General features: G+C 41.2%; 1 protein-coding gene across 1 annotated transcript in view; it reads left to right on the forward strand.

Annotated features, from left to right (window-relative positions):
* Positions 1-23,738, forward strand: part of slc35f3b (solute carrier family 35 member F3b) — a 49,687-nt gene extending 25,949 nt beyond the window's left edge. The window contains exons 3-8 of the mRNA XM_083922612.1: positions 9,801-10,143; positions 14,469-14,688; positions 18,898-19,023; positions 19,522-19,714; positions 19,865-19,954; positions 21,064-23,738. Of these exons, the coding sequence (XP_083778738.1) occupies positions 9,801-10,143; positions 14,469-14,688; positions 18,898-19,023; positions 19,522-19,714; positions 19,865-19,954; positions 21,064-21,305 (1,214 nt within the window). The 3' untranslated portion in view covers positions 21,306-23,738. The remainder of the gene's footprint in view (positions 1-9,800; positions 10,144-14,468; positions 14,689-18,897; positions 19,024-19,521; positions 19,715-19,864; positions 19,955-21,063) is intronic.
* The last annotated feature ends 410 nt before the right edge of the window (positions 23,739-24,148 follow it).

Here is a 24,148-nt window from a genome sequence, read left to right on the forward strand (position 1 = left end):
CTTTAGCTCTTTAAACTGTTATGTGTTGCATATGTTCAGTCACTCTAAGGCATTCTGGATAACCTCATGATAATCACTGCTGCTGGATTAGCTACGTTTTTGAGCTTTTTGGTGAGAATGTCAGCTCAAAATGTTTTATTTTCAGAATAGCTGCGATGACAGGTTGTTATTTGAAAAGCTTCTATGTATATACAGAATTGACAAAAAGCTTTGCTGTAGCTAGAGAAAGGATTGTAAATGTGTGTGTTGGGGGACAGTTATCACCCAAAAACTTTTGGTGCATCCCATGTTGGAACTTGGAATTATGTCGCACCACGATCCAAATACAGGTTGGAAAACCATTGTATTTAACAGGGGGGGACTCCAGCCAGCTAAGCAAATATAAGCAATAACCTATCAGTTGAGAACAACGCATTATGTGGTATTTTGCGCATACAAACACTGTAATGTCCACAGATAGAAGAAGGGCAGCACTCTGTGTATTACTTTTTTAATGAGACAAATAACACAGAAGGGCAAATAAACTGTATTCATACAGCTTTATTCTGTTGATGCTGGGCACTGCCATGTTGGATTATGAGGTCAGGGCTCTCCAACTTAAAATTAGGAAAATCCGACTTCAGGGGGCATGCCAGTTGAAATTTCCAACGGGTCACAGAAACGCAGCGTTTCACACAGGACATCAGAGTTGTTGTCCCATGTGAAACAAAAGTGAACAGTGACATTTTTTTACTTACAAGATCATCATTGGGCTTGTGACTAATTTGAAACCAATCCGTGATCTTCTTATTACCCTAACCACCTATTTTTTTGTTGCCTAAACTTAAGCTCTGTTTCAAAATGTTCAATACAATTGTCCAGTTATCACAACAATCACTTGTGCCAAACGGCCGTTTCACAGCGTTAAGTAGAATGGTGTTATGTGTCGTCATTGGCAATCGTCCTATTCTGACGTTCAGGTATGAGGATGTGTTGGGTGATAGGCCTATTGTAAATTGTGGAAGGGAGTCAAAGCTGTAGAGTTTATGATGTGAATGTTCAGCTCCCCATTTCAGCAGCTGCTTTGAAGGAGGAGGGAATCACAGGGGGCCACAGCGGATCAGCACAGCTTTTCAGAGATTCTGCTGCTTATGTAACCTTTCCAGTTCCGAAACCTCTGTTCTCCTCATTAACAACTGAGAATTATTTTTCTCAGTTCGGGATCTTTAGTGGTCTTTCTTTTCAATTATTTTTTTTTGTGTCCAGTTAACATCCAAAAGGAGTATTAGTGTGACAATGCAGTCTTAAACACCAAGAACAGAGGAGAAACAACATTCAAAAGTCGTTTTTTTGGATTTGAAAATGACATTTCTAGTTTTTCTACATGTTGTACTGTCACTACATCACCTCTTCAGGAACTATCAAGTCAGATGTAGTCCTGCTTTGCGCTTTGAGGGAAAGGTGGAACGGCCACCAATCAGTTTTGACATCAGACTTAGTTGTATCTTCATCTTGAGGCTAGTAGCACCACAATTGGTGGTTCCATTATTGTTGTTTGATTTGGTTTTGTAAGAAACGTCCATCTACTGCTGTCTCCTACAGCCGCACGTTTGATTCACTGTCTTCATCCCTACCAACGGCCCATGGATGATAATTATTGATTTCTCATCAAATCTGTTTCTAGCAAGGATATGTCATACAAAGGATACAAAGTTCATAAAAGTCCCTTTAATCTCTAGAGTTTCTCATGCCGGCAAACAGAACAGGTGTCTTTGAGAGTGATTCAGTGTACATACGTCCCCAAGGAAGCTGGTCATATTTCACCAGCTGCTATTATGAGCACGCTGGATCTTTCTCCAGAGCTTCATACACCTTGACAAAGACTGTAATCGACTGCAAGCAAATAATAACTGTTAATAACACACACACACACACACACACACACACAACACACACACACACACACACACACACACACACACACACACCCACCCTCACACACACACGCATTTAAGTGTTTATTTTTACTATACTTTGTTTGTGTCTGGAGATTTCTCCAAAATTTACCAAATTGCTAACTAGCTGACATAGCAAAATTATGCCTTGAGTGGATAACGTGAGCTAATTCAACCAGACTCTGGGGGCTGATCTGGCTGGCTTCAGATCCATGCAGTATAGCTAAGTCTCAGCTAGCTTGCTAACGTTAGCTTGCTTGCTATTGTGATTTTTAATTGTGATTTGTAATCAGCTAGCTAGCATTATACTGCTAAACTGAGTCTCTGTAGTGTCATTGTAGCTGAGGAATTACTGTAATGGTAGGCCTACTATAGCAAAACTTTCTACATATAGTAAAGTTTCGACATCACTGTACAGAAGTCCTGATGGCTCATTTAAAGGCACAGTTTCTGAATACGGGCTATGTACATTTCTTGTGACCTTCTTTGTTATAAAAAAAAGACATGGACATGTAACTTTTTACAATATATGACCTTTTAAAATGTTTTGAGAAATGTAGCAAAGGCAAGAATAAGAGTCATGGCTTTGTGTGGATATTGCCTGAAGTGATGGATGTACGATGTTCATAGTCAGTCGATTTGTCCTGTCTGCCCTGCTCTTTGTGCACAGCGCACGAGTCATCATCATCATCTTTATAAAGTAAGTGCACTGAGCAAAACAGTAAAAGCATTTACCACTGAGCAAGCGAGATTACACCTTAAGACATGAATGATTTTGGCAATTTGAGGTGAAGAACACCAAAACCTGAATCAATGTTAAATGTGACATGTTTCCTTCAAGCTCACTCACAAAGGACATAAACAGAATTTTGCATCTCTGATTTGCATGTATCTTATTTGTATGTAAATGTACTGTATATTCAGGCCTGTGTGAGTGGCAAAATACTCAGTATGGAGATGAGGGTCTGCCGAAACAAAGGTCAAACATACGTACATGCCTGTTTAACCTGCATCAGTGGTGCTAAAAGATCACCAGAAGCAGCTATGACGTTCATTTTAGAGTTTTCCTTTAAAGCTACATTTAAGATGTTTCAGCTCACTTTGATCCTTTAAATGTAATTGAAGTTGACTTAAAAGGAAGTCAGAGGAGTAAGGCTTTTATTTAAATGCAAGTGAAACAGGCCCGTTCTTGTTTGATAAGTGTGCAATGAATACACAATGACACAGCTTTTATTTTATTACAAGGCCCAGCTTTTGCTCTGGTTTATATAACAAGGAATATGTGTGTGCAGAGAAAGTCATCTGTTTCATTGTAACAAATAACATTTTGCAGAATAGACGGACTGATGTTAAGTGCTAAATTGATTCATTGGATAAGAGGACTGCTGCTACAACTTCCTTGCTGCTTACCTCATTTGTATTCTATACAAGAAAATGCCTTTTGTGTCGTAGTGTTTCATCTTTGAGCAAAATCCTGTGTGAAAAAAAACATGTAAAGAGGAAACTAAGCTCTAATCCTAAATTGAGGGAGTTGATCCGGAAGCATTCTTCAGGGTGCATGGACTACTGCCTGTCCTCTCTAAATGTCTAATGCAGCCAGTAGACCAGATGCTACAGTTGTGGTGTAACTAAAAAGCTAATTATTACAAAGCTGAAATAACAAAATATTTCCACCACCCCTACAGCAGTTAATTGTGACCAGCGCGGGAATAGTGTCAGCAAAAATTTGTGCTGTGTCCTTCGTTGCATTTCATCTGTGAAAAGGACTTAGCTAGCTGTCCATCTAAATCTTGGGTCATTTTACAGCCGTGACGTAATGGTGAGGTGGAAATGCATTTGAAAATAAGGAAGTCATAAGACAGGTTTATGTAAGACTGATAGAGTTCCTGTGTTATCAGCGGCCTTGGGGTGCAGAGAGGGAGTAAAACCGCTGTTTGGACACAAACTCAAGAGTGTACACCTGCGGTGGTTGACTATCCATTACTTCAACAGGGGCACTGTGGCCAATCTTTTTAATATTGATTTGTCGCAGAAAGTGCTTGGACGCTTGCCAGTCTGTTAAACTGCAGGTCCATCACGCTATAGTCACTGTAAGGGACTGCAAGAGAGGGGGGTCCGGGGGTACTTCAGGACAGGGGGATATACTGTCGGGGAGTGTACCTGCTTGCCAAATATTAGTAATTGCTTTTGCTCTGCTGTAACACACAGTGCACGGACACACACAAACATGCTGGCCCGCTTGCATCAGTGTTTTGTTATATCGCTAACCAATGAGACATCAGAGGGCCGCAGCATTGACCTGTATCGCAAGCATCTGTTGAACCAGCTGGGCAGGTCGGGGCAGTTACAAACAGTAAGTTTACAACCCGGTGAGGAAGTTACTCTGTTGTCCTTTCGAAGTTGAAGGAGAAACCGATGGGGAATTCAGGAGAGCGGGATCAGTAACAGTTGTCCTGCCCTTGTCTGCCCTCCTGGGTATTTGTCCCTTCAGCCCAAGTGGTCCCACCTATCAGCTGGTTGAAGCAGCAGGGTGGGTTAGCCGCCTGACTCTCTGTTGTCTTATTGAGCGAGACAGGCTTGTCAGATGAGCTTGCTCTGGTGTGTTGAAAGAGGTATGACTGTCAACTTGGCCCGGCCAAGCTGTCACAGCAAAGTATCACAGACTCCCACTGTCTGTCAGACTTAGGGATTACAAAGACAGTGACTGCTGCCTGTCTGTCTGACCTGCTGTGATAAAACTACCACTCTTCTCTAATTTGACAGTTTTCTAGTTGATATGTTCCTAGAAATCATCTTACTTTTAAACTTTTACACACTGTAAGGCTCAGACTTTGACTTACATGTCAGGAATGTCAAACCACATTAGTCAACACAGGATGGAATGATTTATTTTTTTAAAAAGCATATAATGATTGATGTTGTGTGACAACCAAAGATGAACAAGCATTTTGCATTTTTATATCAAATGTACATAAAGTAGCACTTTAATTTTGAGAATCTGGATTATAACACCTAACGGTGAATTTAAGGTAATTGATGTTTGGTATATAGAATGTGTAAGTTGCACCGGTCAATTCATATTCATCACCAAATAGACCCAAGAGACAGTAAGGCAAGGAGAAGAATTCCTCTGAAGTGTGTATCTGTGATTGATCTGTTTACCCTCTTGAATCACTGAGGCGGGGAGCTGCAGTGCACTCTCACTCCCACGGAGGTGTCACCAATCAGCCGAACATACAGCCCTCTCTTACCTAACCTTGGTGTCTCCAACTTGAGGTCCCAGTGAAGCTCTCCCGACAGCTGTACGGCCACCCTGACGGACCAACACAATGCTCATGCTATCGTCACTGCTGCCTGCTCTCTGTTCTTGCTCTGGGTCTAGCAGGGCATCGATAGCATATAGGTGGTTGCCTGTTCAGGGAGCTACAGAGTGACAGGTTTTCTTGGCCTGACATGGCAAGGTTCTGTGAACTGTGAGAGCAGGCAGTCAGGCAGGGTTCTGCTGGCACATTTGGGATTTGCAGCTATCAGCAGGAGAGATCTGCACTGCAGAGTCTGCAGGGGGAGGGAGGAGAGCGTGAGAGGGAATGAGGCTGGTTGGGGAGCATGGACATGAGATGGGAGAAAAAATGGAAAACTGGCCAGATAAATCTCAACACCAATCAGAGCGCTTCGACCCTACTGGATGAAGGACGTATATTTAATACTCTCCATATGAGGTGCTCAGTGTAGTTACAAAAAACACTAGAGGCAGTCACATTAGTATATAAGGTAAATATTGAGTTACTGTACCTTTAGTGGTAAAGAGACGGATTTTCACACAGGTTTAGAGTTGTGGCACAGAACAGAAGGATTTTTCTCCTAAAATGTTAATGCAGGAGAAAAGTATTGTATACTCTTTGCTGCATATAAAACCACACAGGTCTGAAATATTATCCTTTCTGTTGATAAATGCTTTAAGTGTAGTAAAATCTTCTTTCAACACCTTCTCTACTCTTGAGTCCGCATTTACCCGTGCATATTTGAATTCCATGGTGTTTGCCTGAGTGGTTGGGATGAATGCATTTGAGAAGAAGAAGCCATAGCCTACACTGCTGTCAGAGTGGATCCAAATCTGTCCTACAAGGATGCCAAATGCCTGTCTCCAGTGATTTCAGAGATGCCTGTTAGGTTCAGTTAAGCTCATTTGAACATAGACTGGGTTGAATGAGTTGAGATATTTCCATCTAGTGTCAAAGGGATAGTTTGGATCTTTTGAAGTGGGGCTGTATGAGGTACTTTTCCACAGTCAATGTATCACCTACAGTAGATAGCAGTCTTCACCCCGTCCAGTTTGGAAAAGGAGGCAGGAGGAAAGGCACGGAATCAAAGCAAATGAATATCAATAATAGTTTAATTTAGAATATTGTCACAGCTTTAACTTGCCTATGCTCTCGTCAAAACCACTAGTGTCTATTGACGAAAAAAAGTAATTTTACTTTGCAGAACACGTCAAAAACATTTATGACTTTGATGTTTTAATGGATAAAATTTACAGAACTAATGAACAAACTAACTGATCATGGCAGTGGTAGACAAACAACTGCATTTAGCTGCTTCCCCCATTTACATCAGTACATTTCTTAGCTTCCGTGCCTATCCTCCTGCCTGCTTCTCCAAACCGGGGACACGCAGGCCGCCATAATACACTCACTGTGGAATCCGAATTATACTTAACTAAAACCAAAGATTGCACGATTGCATTGCAGGTCATGTCTGACCTTGTCGGTTGACATTTGATTTTGAACCGATAAGGTTAAGAGCTTTCAGTTAATCATTTAGCAGTAAGAGAAGGAGACCCTTTCTGGGTGTTTCAGTCATGGTAATAATGGCTTCAAATGTCATTAGCGAAGGAGCCTTTCTATCTTACTGAGCCACTTCACTGACCCAGCTCTCTCACACTGATGAGTTCAGCAGTGCTCCATATTGTGCATCAGTGGCAGTCAAGGTGGATACAGTATCATTAGTCACCGTCAGGTTCAGGAAAGGAGGGACTTACTTTCAAATCTTTGAATCAGTGTGTCAGTGGGTAACAAATGAAAACACATTGATTCCTCAGCATTTGATCGCAAGCATTTGATCCAGCATTTGATAGCAAGCTTTAATTAATAATTTTCATTCATAACATTAATAACATAGAGAGGGTATATTGTTAATATATATATATAATGCTCATAGCTTAATTGAAGACTGTGTGTGACAGGAATATCAGTACACTTAATGTTGTTATGACACTTCTCTAAGTGTGTCAGAGCTGGAAGTGCTTAGCTGGGCCCAGTGCCTTTCCGGGGGCTGATTGGCTTGGCCCATCACTGCATTTGGAAGATTAAACTGTGCTGCAGTATGGAGCAGTCGCCACGGCCACGGGATGTGGGACGGAGGCCTAGGAAGGACAAAAACTGGGCAGCATAAACAAGAGATGACCTTCAGAATAAGACAAAGAGGCTTGGAGCTCAGAATAGAGAAACTTAATTCTCACCTTGGTGCCCAAGACTTTAACAGACATCCATGTGCGTCAGTCTCTTTTTTTTTGGTCATTGCTGATTCATCATTTTATTGCAACAACAGACAATGATCTTGAATCCTCTTTCATTGCTGCAAATTTGTGTGGTAGCACAAGTCCGTTCAGGAGCAGGTGGTATTGTTCAGGATGTCCAAATAATGCAGGATGAATTTCATCTTAATTGCGTCATATTTGCACAGCAGATAAACAAAAATAAAAATCTCTTGTGCATTCAGCAGAGAGCCAGGGGGCATTAGCATGGGAGGCGGTAGTCATCAGGGATGTTAATCTGGAAGATGATGAGACCACCTGGCAAGGTCAGTAAAAGCTCTTCCAGGAAGAATGAGACATCTCATTGGGCATGAGGGATACCTTCGAATACAACTTTTGAAAAATACGTAGCAAGCTCTTTATATTAGACAATAAGTGTCCCTTTGACTGCACAGATCACATTAACATGAATGTAGACGTGCTGGGTATATGGCAGTATACTAACACAGGACAACTCAAATAAGATAAATTCAGTGCCCTATCTGTGCCGTACACTAATGATTTTCACAGTGCAACCCAAGCTTAAGCTAGATTAATGCTTGTTTAACAAGGTCTTTTGAAGTGCGTTCTGTATTCCAGATGAATCTGCAAAAGGCTCCCTGCAGCACATCATTACCTCTGGATCCCTCAGTTTTAACTTGTTTGAAGGCAGGAAGCTAGAAAAGACGCATAGCGCATAACGTTGCCTAACGTTGCCTAACGAAACACAGCTGATATGCAGCATGGTTGTTGTTTACTGTGTTGTGCACTGATTGAAAAGCTGTGGTCTTGCAGTTTTGTTCTCTGTTGTGAAAGTATAGCTATAGGCTCTGTTTGGCTCAAATACAAATCTATTTGGGCTTTACTGATCATAGTGTTAATGTTCTTTGTAACTGTTAGTCTTAGTCCAGATATGCTAAAGGAGACATTTACTCTTTTTAAGGTTCATGGTCAGGTTAAGGTTTGGGGTTTCTACAACATACTAGACTATGTTTACAGTACAGTTGTTAAATGTTCCACAACACATTATTTCTCACGCTCTGTCTATCTAAAAATACCTGTATTCACCCTCTGCCTGAAAATGTCTCAGTTTTAGCGCCTGTATCTTTAAACCCCCCTCCCGAAAAAGCCTAGTCTCCTCTGATTGCTGGGTCTTCCGCATCTGCACTCTCGGCTTCTCTGCACCTTCACTGAAGCCAGGGAATGACTGTAGAAGCCCTTTGTACCTAAATATATAGTGTAGTTGTGACATCACAACTGTACAGGAGTCCTGAGAGCTTGTTTAAAGGCACAGTTTCTGAATACGGGCTGTGTGTATTTCTCTGTGGATTGAGCGTTTTTATACTTTCAGTGTATTTATATAGCACCTCGACCTGCTTTGTAATAAAAAAGATATCTCACTTTTTATAATACGGGACCTTTAATGAATTGTCAATACACAGTCCCACTGAGAGATAAAGGGAGGCTGAGTGAAAGTAGACCGTATGAATAATATATCTATTATTATGTTGCGTTTGTGCTTTTATGCTTCCACACATGGTTAAAAAGCTATAACTAAATTGTTTAGAGGACACAATAAACAATGTATCCATAAGTAAGTTCAAATACTTGAGGTAACATGACTTTGGTAAGTGAAAGTACAGTTTCACCTCAGGAAAGTATATCGTCTTCTTCTGAATCATTTTTGAAACACAACGTGTGTGAGTGGGATATTTTCTATATAGAAAACAGAACACTTTGCTTCAATTCACACATTATTGAAAAAGTTTGGAGGCTATCAGGTTTTGACAGGCGCAATATAGCAAAGTTAGGCTTTGCTGTGTGTGTGCCTTTGTGTGCAACACACACACACACACACACACATGCACATGTCATTGTAACTCACGAGGTGGAGAGGAGGTCGCCTTGGATTGTATATCAGATCCGTCCTCTTTTGTCCTCTGTTTGCCTGTGGCTTGTCACACTTGATCACCACATTTTTAACTCAGATGCCTGATTGATTACCTTCAAGTTCAATTAAACTGTGAAAGAAGCTATTTTTAGTTTGGAAAAGATGGCAAGACATGACGTGACCTGAAGTCATTCACACAGGGAAAATAGTCTCTTTTAAAAGTAGTTCAGATTTACTGCAAGAGATAATCAAACAACTAATATATGCATTATGCTAATCTATATTTTTTTCTTCAGAAAAATTTCCTCAGCTAAAGAAATATTAAAACAAATATTCCTGATCATTCCAGTATCAGTGTGTCCATTTTCCAATCCAACATGTATGTGTTCATCATCACCTCCAGGAGAAGACCGCACCAGGGAGAATGTGGTGGGCGCCACAGACACACAGACGGCTGTCGGTGCGACCGGAGCGGAACCTGGCTCCAACAGACGGAAGCTGCGCTGCTGCATCAGAGTGACGACCGTACAGGTGCGAAAGGCCCTATGGGGAGTGGCCATGGTGATATGTGTGTGCTCCTCCTGGGCAGGCGCCACCCAGCTGGCGAAGCTGACCTTTAAGCAGTTTGATGCCCCCTTCACCCTCACCTGGTTCGCCACCTCCTGGAACTGCCTCTTCTTTCCCCTCTACTACATCGGCCACATGTGCAAGAATCCAGAGAGGCAGACGCCCAGACAGAGATTCAGGTGAGAAGATTCTCAGTGCATTCAAGAAAGCAAGTAAACATTACTTACAAATCACTAGGAGAAATAAGTGCATAAAAGGCCAAAGAAAAACAAATGGGTTTTGATTTGGCTTGTCTGAGAATCTGTGGGAGTCTGTGCCAGAATCAAGGAGCAGCGACAGCAGAAGCACAAACACCTTCCTTGACCTTGAAACAGCCAGAAGTCCCTGTTTTGAAAACCAGAGGCTTATTCCATTGGTCAGAGGTCTCAACAGCTCCTTTAAATACAATGGTGGCTGATCGCAGGGAGTGGAGAGAAGCTGAAACTCCAATAATGTGCAGTATACTTTTAGGTTTTGCAAGCATGGCTGACTTGAAGTTTGAAAAAGCAAGACTGAACCTGAATTTGAGTTTTCAAATGGAGCTCAATTTAGGTTGGGATCAAAAGCACAACTGAATCTCAGTGCCCAGAACGATGTTATTTTGTAGTAATGCTGACAATGCATCAATGTAACATTATTAGGAGGGAGAGTAACATGACTAGGGCCCACTTAACATTGCATCGTATCTTTCCTAAAACACACAATTAAAAAGAAGTTCCTTTGCTGAAAGTGTGTTTTACTTATTGGCGTGGCTAACAAGCCAAATACACACCACACACATATCTCTTCTGCAGCTACAAAAGAATGACTAAGAGAAAAATACCAACCGTGTCAACTAGACTCAAAGAGAATTGTTCTCTTTCTACACTCACCGATGGTGCGCTGACTTTAACATCATGCAGTTACACATCATAGAAAACCATTTTCCCCATCGGCAGCAGCCTCAATAGAGCAGAATGCAATGCAGTCATTGGAAATAATTTAATGGAAAGTTGATAACAAATAGTCTTACTATTTATTTGTTCATGCAGCTGCAATATCAAGGCACATCCTAAACATATGAATGCAGTCATTATAAAGCTGGGTCAAGGATCCCCTAAAAGGCTTTGCTTACAATTAACAGCACGCAGTATTCTGCTAATTTAAGCTAGTTGATATTCTTATTTGGAATTCCAGGTTCCAGCTCCATCTTTAGTTATCCTGCAGCAGCAAACAGACAATGTTGGCAATGTCATTCCAAATGCTTTAGAGGTGCTTTCACACTTGAAAAAGTCCATTCATCACAGGGTTTGGACAAAAGTCTTATCTCTGCTGCCTGCTGAGCTACTTAAGCACAAAAAGACAAAGTGGGTGAAAGTATGTGGAAGGTGTTGTAGGTGGGGTGATTGGCTCTATATTTCCGATGCACCCCTGTGATTTCGCTCTTCTTTTTTTAAAGGCTTACACAAGGATATGGGGCTGCCGCTCCACCTCAGTCGGAGCCGGTGTGCTCCGAATATGAAACACTCAGTTTCCTTTGTGTTTATTCAAATTTCACCTTCTGGTAAATCTCAGGCAATGTGGAGAAATAGAGACCAAGAGCTAGCATTTGTAACAGCTATCCTGTCTCTTTATATAAAACAGAGATCATGAGGTAATAGCTTCCGTCTGGAGTGGAGAGGATTTTAGGCAGATGCTCCTCATTACACTCTATCTGTGCATCACCTTTTGAGTTTAACCTGACATATTGGTGCTGCAAAAGGCATAAATGGCATAAAAGGCATGATCATGTTTTGACTTCAGTATGAGGAGTACTTGCTTCTCTTTACTGAGGTTTGTGTGTGTGGTTTGTGACTGTTCTTGGTAATTATGAAACCATTTTAGAAATCCCAGGAATAAATCCAAAGGTTGTGAGGGTGAAAGCAAGGATGGCTTTTCTTACTTTCTTAAAGGTTTGCATGTTTTTACTGGACAGCAACAATACTAAAAGTATCATACATCATTACCTCCACCAAGGAAGTTATGTTGTATTCTCCGTTTCAGTTTTTGTTTGTTTGTTTGTTTGTCTGTCTGTCAGTGGGATTACAGAAAACTACTGGCCAGGTTTGCATGAAACTTGTTGGAAGGACACAATACATTTTGTATAATTTATAATAATCAGAAAAATTTGTTCCCAACTTGGGAACATTCAATACAATTGTGAGACTGATCATAACTTGGCAGAGGTCTGCGCTGTCTGAATGCCCTTTTTGCTGATTTATATCCAGCTCTGTGTAATGGCAGTGTGGGCAGTATGTGCAGATGAATGGTGTTTGGCTTCTCTCCGTGGCCGCAGCGCACAGAACTCGGGGCATTGGACCCACAGTGCCTTGACCCAGAGCTGGATTAAAATCAGCAAAGTATTCCTGCTAGCGGTGTGGATTCAAAGGTGGTGTATCCAGTGAATGTAATGAATAGATGATAGACTTTAATGTGATGGTCAATGAATCAGTGTGTTTATAAAGGGGGTGTGTTTTTAGTGCTGACTCAGCTCTATGGAGCTCCTTCACAACATTGCTGCTCCTCAGTATCTGACAAATGTGCTACCTGCCACTTCTCAGCTATCGCTGCTTCATCATATTTTAAAGGTCCAGCAGCTTTACAGAGTAAACAGTGTAACTCAAGAGCCCAGTTAAAATGCCAGTATCTTGAAATTGCATTAATTGTATATTTTGACTGGGGAGGAAATGGGAGGGGGAGGTGTGTAGATTTTCTTGGTCAGCAGAGTAATGCAACCAAACGTCGTTTTGAGTAGAACATTTCAAAACATAATGACAGACTGGTCAGAATCTCTTTAAAGTTGATAATGATATATAACGTCACACTTTGGTTCCTCTCTTACATAGAGTGTGCCACATTGACTATCAGGCTAATAGCTTTAGACTGTCTGCTTTTATTTAAGGGCATGTTCATCCTTTTCAAATATTTGAAAACCTGCAGCTGCCATTTAAGGCGAGACACTACAGGCAACATTTTAGATGCAATTTTTTTAGGTTTTGATGTCAATTTTAAGATCTTGAGCTTTTCTGCTTCCTTAATATGTCTTTTAGACATCCAAAATACACATTTAAGTGTTTATTTTACTACACTTTGTCCATTGGTATCCGTAGATTTCTCCTAAGTTCACTAAACATTTGAAATAGATAATGCCTGATTTGCATATTTACACATAATATGTCAGTTTTATTAGTAATCAACTGGGCAAGTTTCATGGTGATATCTATTAAATAAAAACAAACCTCTACACACTTAGATCTGAGCAAAAGGACAATATATTTTTGAGCATTCGGTCTAATCAGACCTTCGGCAGAGCAAATATACGTATGTTGTGGTCTCACAAACAAATTGAGGTTTTGCACGGATCTACGGCTACGTTCACATTAAAAGCAAATGTGGCCAGGGTCAATTATTTTTCTCTTGCGCTCATGTGACACAGATTTTATTTTTTAAAAGTGATCTGGACACAAAATTAGATTTTTCAAATCAGTTCTGGGCCACTTCGTTACGCCATGTGATTTCACTGAGCAGGATGGTTGTAAGCTCTGGAGAGCAGATATGGACCTTCATTACAAGGTGTTGCTACAGCTGGTTGTTGTGCATGTGGGTGACGTTATTGGTTGCGTGTGACGTTTGAACAGACTAGGCAGCAAGATCGGGTCTAGGGGGAAAAAACATTTTTATTTTTTTTATTCATCTATGCTTCCAGCACCTGTGCAAATATCTGCCCAGGTTGAACGGTGTTGCTTCTGCACTGATACCTATTAGATAACATTTTTACTTTACTCACCTGTAGTGTCTCCCCTTGACACAATTCTCAACTCCAGACATAAGCTGAAATATAGTGATGAAATCCACAGAATGATGGATGAAAATAACAAAATGTCACCAGACTGAAGCACACCACTCACAGTGTTGACTTTGTATCCAAATTCTATTCAGTAAGACTGAGTTGACTATGATTTATTATATATTAAAGTCATCACAAACTTGTCAGAAGCACCAGAATCAGTCATTGGTGTATGGTGTATTTATAAGATATTGTCGAGTCTCCAATGGCCAAAAACGAAACACATGAGGAGGAAATAAATAATTGAGTTTTATTAATGGAGACATTAATAAAGAAGAAATACTTAACTACAATGCCTAGTGACAGATCTGATTGTATTTGTAAATATTATTATTATTTCTCTTATATTTCTATTTCACATTCACTGTGATGCAATATTCATTAACTGTTAAACTGTGAATTACTTCAGACACTCAGAGTCTAACTTCTCTTGGCTATCATTTGCTCAGACAGAGCTGTTTGTGTTCAATATATGCACATTTTATATAAGAAAAAGAGGCTGAGAGTCACAGACTGTAATATTATTTATTAACTCTTAAATTAGTTATACCACATTTTTCAATATGCTTACACAGTGCTCTGCATTATGTCTCTACGCAGGGAGTGCTGTAGGTTTTTCGGGGATGACGGGCTCACACCCAAGGTGTTTTTCACCAAGGTAGCTCCCTTTGGCCTATTGTGGATCCTCACCAACTACCTGTACCTGCAGGCCCTCAGGAAGATCAACACAACAGACGTGTCAGCGCTCTTCTGTTGTAACAAGGCCTTTGTCTTCCTGTTGTCTTGGATTGTACTTAGAGACCGCTTCATGGGGGTCAGGGTGAGTACATTTGCGTTTGTGTGTATGTGCATTTCACTACCTGAGAGAAAATGTTCCTTAATGCATCTTTAGATAAGAGTCTCAGTCAAGCACATGTCCCAAAAAGCAGGGATGGTAGAAAAGTGTTAATTTACCCTCCAGAAACCTGCGGGAACTTCCAGTGCAATTAACAACATAATAACAGACAAAACAATCCAACCAATTAAAGAAAGTAATTTACATAATGTAATTGCTACTATTTCAAATAAAGTAATACACAAAATACCCATTAATGATATTTTGCAACACTTGTGTCCATGTGCTGTTACATCTGCTTGTATAAGGTTATATATTATCAATGTAGCTTTTAATTTTTGGAAAATGGAGCAATATTAGCATTTAATCGAACTGTTGACCACCTGGTTCCAATATCTATGTATAAAGTGAGGACATAAAACAGATTCATGAGTAGTTATGAGTGTGTATTACCACCAAATAGGGATTTTTTTCCCCCCCAAGATTCTCAATTCTGATCATGGTCAGAGGCAAAAGTATGCCATTTTTCACAAGAACCAAGCCAAGATTAGAGAAAAGCTTAAGTAAAGAAAATATATATTTTTGCGTAGAAGAAGTATCTTTTTTTTCTCTATCATATTGCCACCCCTCAGGTTTATCTTGTGACCCTTGCAGCCCTGTCTCCTAAAAAGTATGCTCCTTGTCAGTTATGTTTCAGGACGTCAGGGTGGATGGTCCGCATGTGAAACCAAAAGTAAATGTTTACAGATCTTAACTTAAGTTGCAGCCGGCAACATTTTTTTGATCATATTCACTGAAACACACACTATGCTCCGATAGAACAACATAAATCATCCGGTTTAAATAAAAAATGTTCCTCTACTTGCACCACATCCTGTTATTTGTTTTGCAAAAATGGGCCGCTCCCTTTTCATCCTGTCCACTCAGTGCAGGGCTGTGTGAGAGCTGACTGTCAGTCACAGTTTGTGCACACGCTACAGAAGTCCCCCTCACACCTTGCGCATGTTACAATATCACAGACACACGCCTCAAGCTAGGCATACACTAAATGACGTTAGCAATTGCTATCTATGAGTAAGTTAGCCAGTCTACCTCCGTGTAGCGTGTACTCCATTCCATTTATCGATGAGAGAAGAGACGGGTGTGTTCGCAAAAATCTTGTGCACACGCACTGACGAGCACTCGATGGGAGGGAGTGGAGTAGCTTGTTGGTAGAGGAAGAGGGGTGTGAGAGTTGAGTCGAGTCAGCTTGATCTGCCAGACTTGCTGACTGCAGCTTTAAGTTACGTAACAAACATACTTATTTTAACCCAATCTACAATCTTTTCCCGAACCAAGTAGTTTCGTTGCCTAAACATAACCATAACCAAGTAGTTTTGTTTCAGTTCACATGTTTAAATCTGTGACCGCTTCACAAGATGTGCTAGTACAAGAACATGTAATTCGGGAGAAAATACTTTCCCCTTAAAACATAATTGACAATGCAGTTTATTGTATGGGAGCATACTTTAGAGGACAGGGTTTCTAGGAGTCACAACCCTCAACCCTCAACCCTCAACCATCACCCATCAACATAGGCAAAGACAAAGACAAAAATGCTACGTTTATTTGCATTATATCTTCGATAAGCTAATATTGTCCGAAAACCTACCAATTTATCAGGAAAAGGCTTGCTGCACAGTATGTTGGACAATGAGAGATAGCAAGATGACCTTCAATTATGGTGTGTCTTCAAATGGTACCGTGTTGTGTATGTATATCACCTCAATTGTGCACTAGAGTTCGGTCATAATGACAAAAAACTCTGTTTACAACTCCCCAAGGAATGACAGAAGTAACGGTTTGTGTAGTGCTGTTCTGACTAAATTTTCAGTTGAATGTATTTGCTGCAAACACAAGCACAGTTGTGACAGTGTGATTTCCCACCAGTGTTCACTGTGTCATTCAAACGTTCCTCCTGGTGTGTCTGTGTGTGTGTTTGTGTGTGTGTGTGTGTGTGTGTGTGTGTGTGTGTGTGTGTGTGTGTGTGTGTGTGTCTGTGTGTGTGTGTCTGTGTGTGTTTGTCACTGATTTTGTCCGGATGAAGAGAGAGAAGCAAAAGAGGGAGGGCTTTACTTTGTGAGTTGAGGGATCTCCCGATCTCCTCCCACTGCAGCCATCCTGCACTCTGCAAAATGGCTTTCTTTTACTTTCACACACTCACAACCACCCCTTCTCTCCCTTGTGCATGCCCCAACTTCCCACCCCTATTATCTGCGATGAGAGGCCTCAGTAAGAGACAAATACTGTAATAATCCTCTCTCTCTCTCTCTCTCTCTCTCTCTCTCTCTCTCTCTCTCTCTCTCTCTCTCTCTCTCTCTCTCTCTCTCTCTCTCTCTCTCTCTCTCTCTCTCTCTCTCTCTCTTCTCTCTCTCCTCTCTCTCTCTCTCTCTCTCTCTCTCTCTCTCTCTCTCTCTCTCTCTCTCTCTCTCTCTCTCTCTCTCTCTCTCTCTCTCTCTCTCTCTCTCTCTCTCTCTCTCTCTCTCTCTCTCTCTCTCTCTCTCTCTCTCTTCCTTGCTTGGTGGTGGAGATTGCAGTGTTTGGATGTCTGCAGCAATGCAGGGGATGTTGGAAGAGTTTGTCATGAAAGTAAAGGAGGGGAGAGAGAAAGACGGGGAATGCTAAATCATCCTTGTTAAAAAGGGTAAATGGGAGTCAGATACAGCTTGATACACATTCCCATATTGCGGTAATAACGCTGTAATCGCATAAGCTACTCAATGCAAAGGTGTCGTGATCTTTTTCCTCCTCTGACTCTCGCATTGCGCTGAAGCGTCTCAAGAAACTAAAACCCTAACACATGCAGGGTCGCTGACCTTGTAAGAGAACAGTCACAAGAAATGTGTAAAGAAAGGTGTAGCTATGACTGAGAGCCAGCCTGCAGTGCAGAAAGAGCCGTTTTGCCAACTGTGCCCAAGGGCTTTGGCTGAGCAAACACACATGGCTCATTTATCTTCTTGACACCTCTTTAATGCAGAGCTAATCCACTCAGCTGGACTGCGCCATGTTCCTATATCATTGTTCAGCTGAACACACACATGCTTTCAGAGAAGTAGAAAACACGAATGTACTGTAAGTGTAATAAAGCAACGATGAACGATTTGGTTTGGAATCTTCAAGGCTGATTGAAAGCTGGATGAAACAGATGGTTTAGTGGCATCCTGAAGCTGTGGTAATCGCTTAGGCGTGGGTCTGAGAAGTGGGGGCTGTTTGATCAAAGGGGGTATCTGGTGCGTAAACATGATGGCAGTGTAATAAAAATCAATGTCAGACGTCCAAACAAACAAGTTTAGAGGCTGCCTGTCCTGCGTTGGAAGCACTTGTGCTGTGAATCTAAGAGGCCGTCCATACCAAGACGCATTTTGCTGTAAGTTTTGTATTATTTTGGCCGATCATCCAGACGGATGCGGCGTTTTGGTAGCCTGAAAACATTATATTCTGAAAACCAGTCGCAGATGAATGTCAGTGCCACATATTGGCCTGGCATTTGTACTACAGTGTTTTGAGTTGTATTCAATAGTTTCGTGTGTGCACAGAGAACAATGCTAGTTTTGTAGAAAATCAGCCCCTGTGATATAACATTATGATATTACGTATTACCTCAGATATATCTGAGCTGTACTCAGATGATTTAATGAGAGAGGGAAGAAGAAAACATTAAGTTCTGATACACAAATCTGTATTCATTTCTTTGTCGTTTCTCTGATCTTTGAGTTTTTTAAGATATGTTTTGTTATGTATTTTTCATATACATTCTTAATCTGTAAGGTTAACTAACTAAATAAATGTAGTAGAGTAGAAGTATAAAGCAGCATAAGATAAAAATTCTCAAGAAAAGGGCAAATACTTTGAGCTAGCTTAAGTATATGTACTTAGTTACATTCCACCACTGAGTGTATGCTTGTGTTTGCCTTTATGTGAGAAAGCGTAACTACTCAAATGTGCAGTCTGCTCACTATAAAACAAAACCCGTATTAATTATGTCATTACATTACAAGCCTTTCGTGTGATGCGTCTGCAGTGAAAAACAATGCGCCATGTGTGCCCGCTGTGTCACACAGCATTAAAGACTCAGCAGTCTTTATCACCACACAGCGAGCAGCATGTCGCCTATCCGTCATTCGTTGATGTTCCTCCTTCTCTCTCTCTCTACAGATAGTAGCTGCTATCTTGGCCATAGCAGGCATTGTAATGATGACCTATGCTGATGGATTCCACAGCCACTCAGTCATCGGCATTACTTTGGTTGTGTCCTCTGCTTCGATGTCAGCGCTCTACAAGGTATTTGTTTTCATTTGATCAATTGTAAAGAACACTTCTGAGCTTGTGTCCTTCCATAAACATCCCTTTGTAGTGACACCTTCAATTGCAGTGGAACAGAAATAGGGAAACATATGAATAGTCTTGCCTTATATAAGAAATCCCTGGACTAGCTCCCTTCTGCTTATGTAACCAGGTGGCAGAAGACAGGAGGAGATTATGAAATGTAAGACTCAGCTGACAGGAGCGTGTGATATATGAGCGTTTGGTTGCTGGCCTCAGGCTTCGATGTCCTGATCAAGGAGGTTACAGGACAGCTATATTTTGACGGGGGCTCTGGTCTGCTCTGGTCTCCTCTGGCCTGCTGTCTGCGCTGCCTAATGTGATAAACAGACTGCAGCGGCGCTGTGCCAGAGCCGTGGCATGTACTTGGCAGGTGCAGCCCTGTGCAGTATCACTGTGCTCTTTAAAGGGGGAAGATTTTGTGCATTCATGACTCTCCTCCCTATTTGTCCTCAGGTGCTCTTCAAGATGGTCCTGGGCAGTGCCAAGTTTGGAGAGGCTGCGCTCTTTCTGAGCATCGTTGGAAGCGCCAACTTTATTTTTCTCAGCTTTGTGCCGGTCATCCTGTATTTTACACATGTGGAGTACATTGGCTCGCTTGGACACATCCCCTGGGCCTACCTCTGCGGGGTTGCAGGCCTGTTGTTTGGTACGAAAAGAAGACATTTGAAGCAATGTTGTGCATAAATCTGATACTGCAATGACAATGCAGCCCGTGAATATCATTTTTCAAGTTCTGTGGTTTCACACCCTCATTTTGTGTAGTCTGCTGCCGCTCTGATTGTGCTTCTTCCCACAGCTTTCAACATCCTGGTGAACTTTGGCATTGCGATAACATACCCAAAGTTAATCTCCCTTGGCATCGTCTTAAGTGTTCCTGTAAATGCCTGTAAGTCACTTGGCTTTCCTCCCAGGGCTAACTTTTTGATTCCGGCCACCATTAAATATTTGATTGCATTTCAGTCTTCCCCCCAAAAAGTTAGCATCGGTATTTGATGAAGAATTGAATTTGAATTTCAAATTTGCTTCCTTTTGTTGTTGTATAATTGGTGTTATTCATAGCAATTTACATTCCACTTTGCTTATTGATTGTTTACCTTAAATGGATAGTTTGGATATTTTGAAGTGGGAATGTATGAGGTACTTATGCATACTGAGTGTATTTTCTTCAGTATATGGCAGTCAGCACGCCATCAGTTTGGAGAAGCAGGCAGGAGTCCCGAGAAAGAAGCTAAGAAACGTACTGCTGTTGACGGGGGCGGCAGCTAAACATATTTTAGCCACCTAAAAGAAATCTATATTGGTCTATATAAGTGTACTCTGTATTATATTTTCACCACTTTACCTTCCCATCAGACAGCCCTTTTTTGTAGATAATTTTTTGGCATTTTTATTAATTAGAACAGCTGAAGATTGTCAGAAAATGGCGGGGAGAGGGAGCGGAAGCTCTTTCTGACGGGGAAACTGAAGCTGTTCTATCCATATATGCTCTCTTTAAAGCCACCAGACTCCTTCCGAGGCAGCAGTAAACCAGCAACTCCTGTGTTTTACGAGGTAAATTTACTGTTTTTTGTGAAAGGAGGCTAGTGGCTTTGAAGAGAGCATAGATGAATATAAAAGCTTTAGTTTACCATCAGAAAGGGTTGCCTGGTAGCAAGGAAAAGACATGGAAATATTCTAAATGTAGCGCACATTTAAAATCATATATAATCTTTAAGTTTTTTTTAGGTGGTTAAAATACATTTTGCTGCTGCCTGTTCTGGCCCTGTCATCAGCCGTACTGTACCGTGTTGGTACGCCCTTGCTCCTTCTCTAAATTGGGAGTGTGCCAACTACCATCTACTGTAGGTAGTACCCTGACGTAGGATAGGAACCTCATCCAACCCCACTTCAAAACATCCAAACTATCCCTTTAATCCTATAAATTCTTGTCCGTCAATTGCATTATTTACAAATTCTTTCATTTGCTCGTACTTATGCATCCCCTTCATTTTACAGTGGTGGACCTCTACACATGTGAAATTAATTTCAACACAGTGCGCCTCATTGCTGTGTTCATCATTTGCCTGGGTTTCCTCATGCTGCTGTTACCGGAGGACTGGGACCAGTGCATCATCCAGCTCAGCACGAAGCTGCGCAAACGTGACGAGCCAGCAGAGGGCAGCGAAGAGGCAGGCGCCACCACAGGGCTCAGTTGGAGAGGGAGAGCGAGGACCTCCATGTCAACATTTGCACATTGACTCTATAAAATATTGCCACTCAAACACACACAGACACAGAGAGGGAGGCACATATTATCGATGTCGGGACATATGACCTTTCTGGTGACCTGCACTCTCTTCAAAAAGCCCCCTGGATGAAAAAAAAAGTATTTGAGACTGCCCTCTGATCAGTAACATTTCAGTCAAGGGGGGAGTTGCAGGAGGCACAGATTGTGTATCATTCATTTGGTGTCAATTCCACTCAGAAGTTATCAGATTAGGTGCATGGACATGAAAAATATCAATTTTGACCCCTCTTACCCAATAGATTATCAGGTATAACTGACGGAGTCATGTATTAATTTTGTTGTACCTCTTGATCATTCCATCCTTGCGCCTGGGGAGACTTGCCAACTTGCCTGATATTTTTCCATTCTGAGAAGAAAAGAAAAAAAGACTTTCGAGGCACACCTAACCCCGTTTGGACTTGCTTGTCTTTAACATGGACACATTATACACCTTTAAGATCCAAAGAAGAATGCCTAAAATGCAGAATGCCTGAAAACAAGGTCTTCTTAACGACAAATACCTGCCTTCCGTGCATTGTACATAGCTATGTCTCGCACCGTGGATGTCCTGGAGCGGTGGACCCAGTGGGCTCATCTGGTGTGAAGCGACCTGTCTGAAAACCTGAGGATCAATCTGAGACAAAGAAGTCTTTCGCAATGCCTCTCTTTCTGTTCATCCAGAGAGGTCAGGTCCTTTGATTGGACAGTCTGACTGATTGGCTTCCTGTGGTTATGTGCTTTCCTGGGGCTCGACTCCCACTCAGTCAGTGCTGACACCCATTGCTCAGGCCCACAGTTAAGTCACGAGAGTGCTAAAACCAGAATCTCCATTGCCAACATATTGTCACTCCAGCAGCTTGATCAAGACCCCTTGGTATTAATGCTCTTGGTATCCCTTTTACGTAACTTACGTTTGTGGCGTCAGTAAGGAACATTACATGAAAAAGTTAACTTGCGTAGCCTGTGCGTGTGACTTAAAAAAAACTTTAGGTTTAACACAGGGTGCAACACCGGTCTCCCGGGTGAATGACCTGTGTCTGTTAGACCCATCCACCACCTGACCTAATGGCCTACTTGCACTACCCTACGTTGCGCCCCATACAGATGCTGAAAGGGTGCCTTGTGCATCTGTGTTGGACACTGATGGGGGGCGCTGACCGAGCTGCTGTATTTGACATTTTTGGGAGTAAGAATGGGTTGCTCTTGAATAAGTTTTTTTTTTCAATGGGTGAGATGGTTCAGATTTGTTTGTCAAAAAGTGAGTGCTTTCAGTCCATCCATAAAGCACTTTTCCTGTTGTCAAAACACTGGCAGCAAGCAGGTTATTAACCAAGCAATACAGGTAATCTGTTATATAATAATCTGTATATACAAGACATTGAAATGATACTGTCATTCAAATGATATAAAATACGTTGTTTTAACTCTACATTAGCTGTTCAGACTATTATCTGGCCCATTTTCACAATAAATGCTTCAGGTATACTAATCTTTGGATGGACTTAAAGCACTAACAGTTTATAATAAGACAGACAGACATCATGGAACTACCCCTTTAATAACTTTGACCATCAACCATAGCTATCAATCAGCCTCCCTTTGAATTCCTATCACATTTAACGTTCTAGACTTACATGCACACAAATTAATCTGCGGCAATTATCACTTAACGTTTCTTCCCAGAGAAAATAAGAGATGAAAACTGTCTCACTGTGGCTGGAGGGGAGGTACGTTGACACATGGCTCCCATTAGTCTGCCTCTGCTCTTTGTAAAAGAAAAAGAAAAAGTTTTATCTGTTTCCATCAATCACATTTCTGAGCCAAGTTAACAACCGGGATGAACCTGAGAGCGACTGAGGCCCACGCCTTGCAAAACGACTGGTGGAAACTCTGCCTTGTTGTGAATGTATGAACATCACTCGACCACACATGCTCGCTATACGTGCCATCTGTTTTTTACAGTGCCACCACAGACTGCTGCAGAGACACTCTTTAATACTATCCCTCTTGTACTCATCTGAGTTCTTTTTAGGAACAAACTCTTGACGCATTCGACAGGACTTTTTATATTTTTGCATTTGGTTGCGGACTAACCTTGAGGGGACAGTGAGGGACATCTGCAGGACGAGCATGCACATACTATATGAGCAGATACAGCTGAAGTCCACTTCACTGCCTCTTCTTTTCATGCAATAGAATACATTAGCACTGTTTCCCATTGTCATGCTCAATGACAATAAATTATAATATTGTATTCCTCTGGGATTATTGCTAGACATAAATGTAAACCTTTGTAAGGAATGATGATTTTTACACTAAGATGCAACATATGATTATCACATTTGAGGAAGAAACATTTAGAGTGTGAATAATTGATGGGTTTATTAGCTCTACTGTTGGGTGTCTTCGGGTGTAATCACATGTACTATATAAAAGATTTCTTTTCAATACATTTCCTTGTCCAGGTTTGTTTTGTCTTCAGTGTTGTAGTTATGTGATTTTGCAATTATTGATCACTGGATATTGCAAAGGGCAACATGAAAAGTTGAAAAAAAATGTAGTAATCTCCGGTCACTTCATCGATTGATGTAAAATTAATCTGCAGCTAGTTTGATAGTCTTTTAATAATTTTAGACACATTTCAAGTAAAAATGCAAACATTTGCTGCTTTCATCTTCTCAAGGGTGAGGATCTGCAGCTTTTCTTTGTCTTATAGAATAGAATGCCTTTATTGTCATCATATCATTCAAAATATACAATGAAATTCAGGAGTGCTACTACTGTAAGGTGCAAAAAATATTATAGCAAACTAAA

Source organism: Echiichthys vipera, assembly GCF_963691815.1.
Source record: "Echiichthys vipera genome assembly, chromosome: 11".
NCBI classification, from domain to species: domain Eukaryota; kingdom Metazoa; phylum Chordata; class Actinopteri; order Perciformes; family Trachinidae; genus Echiichthys; species Echiichthys vipera.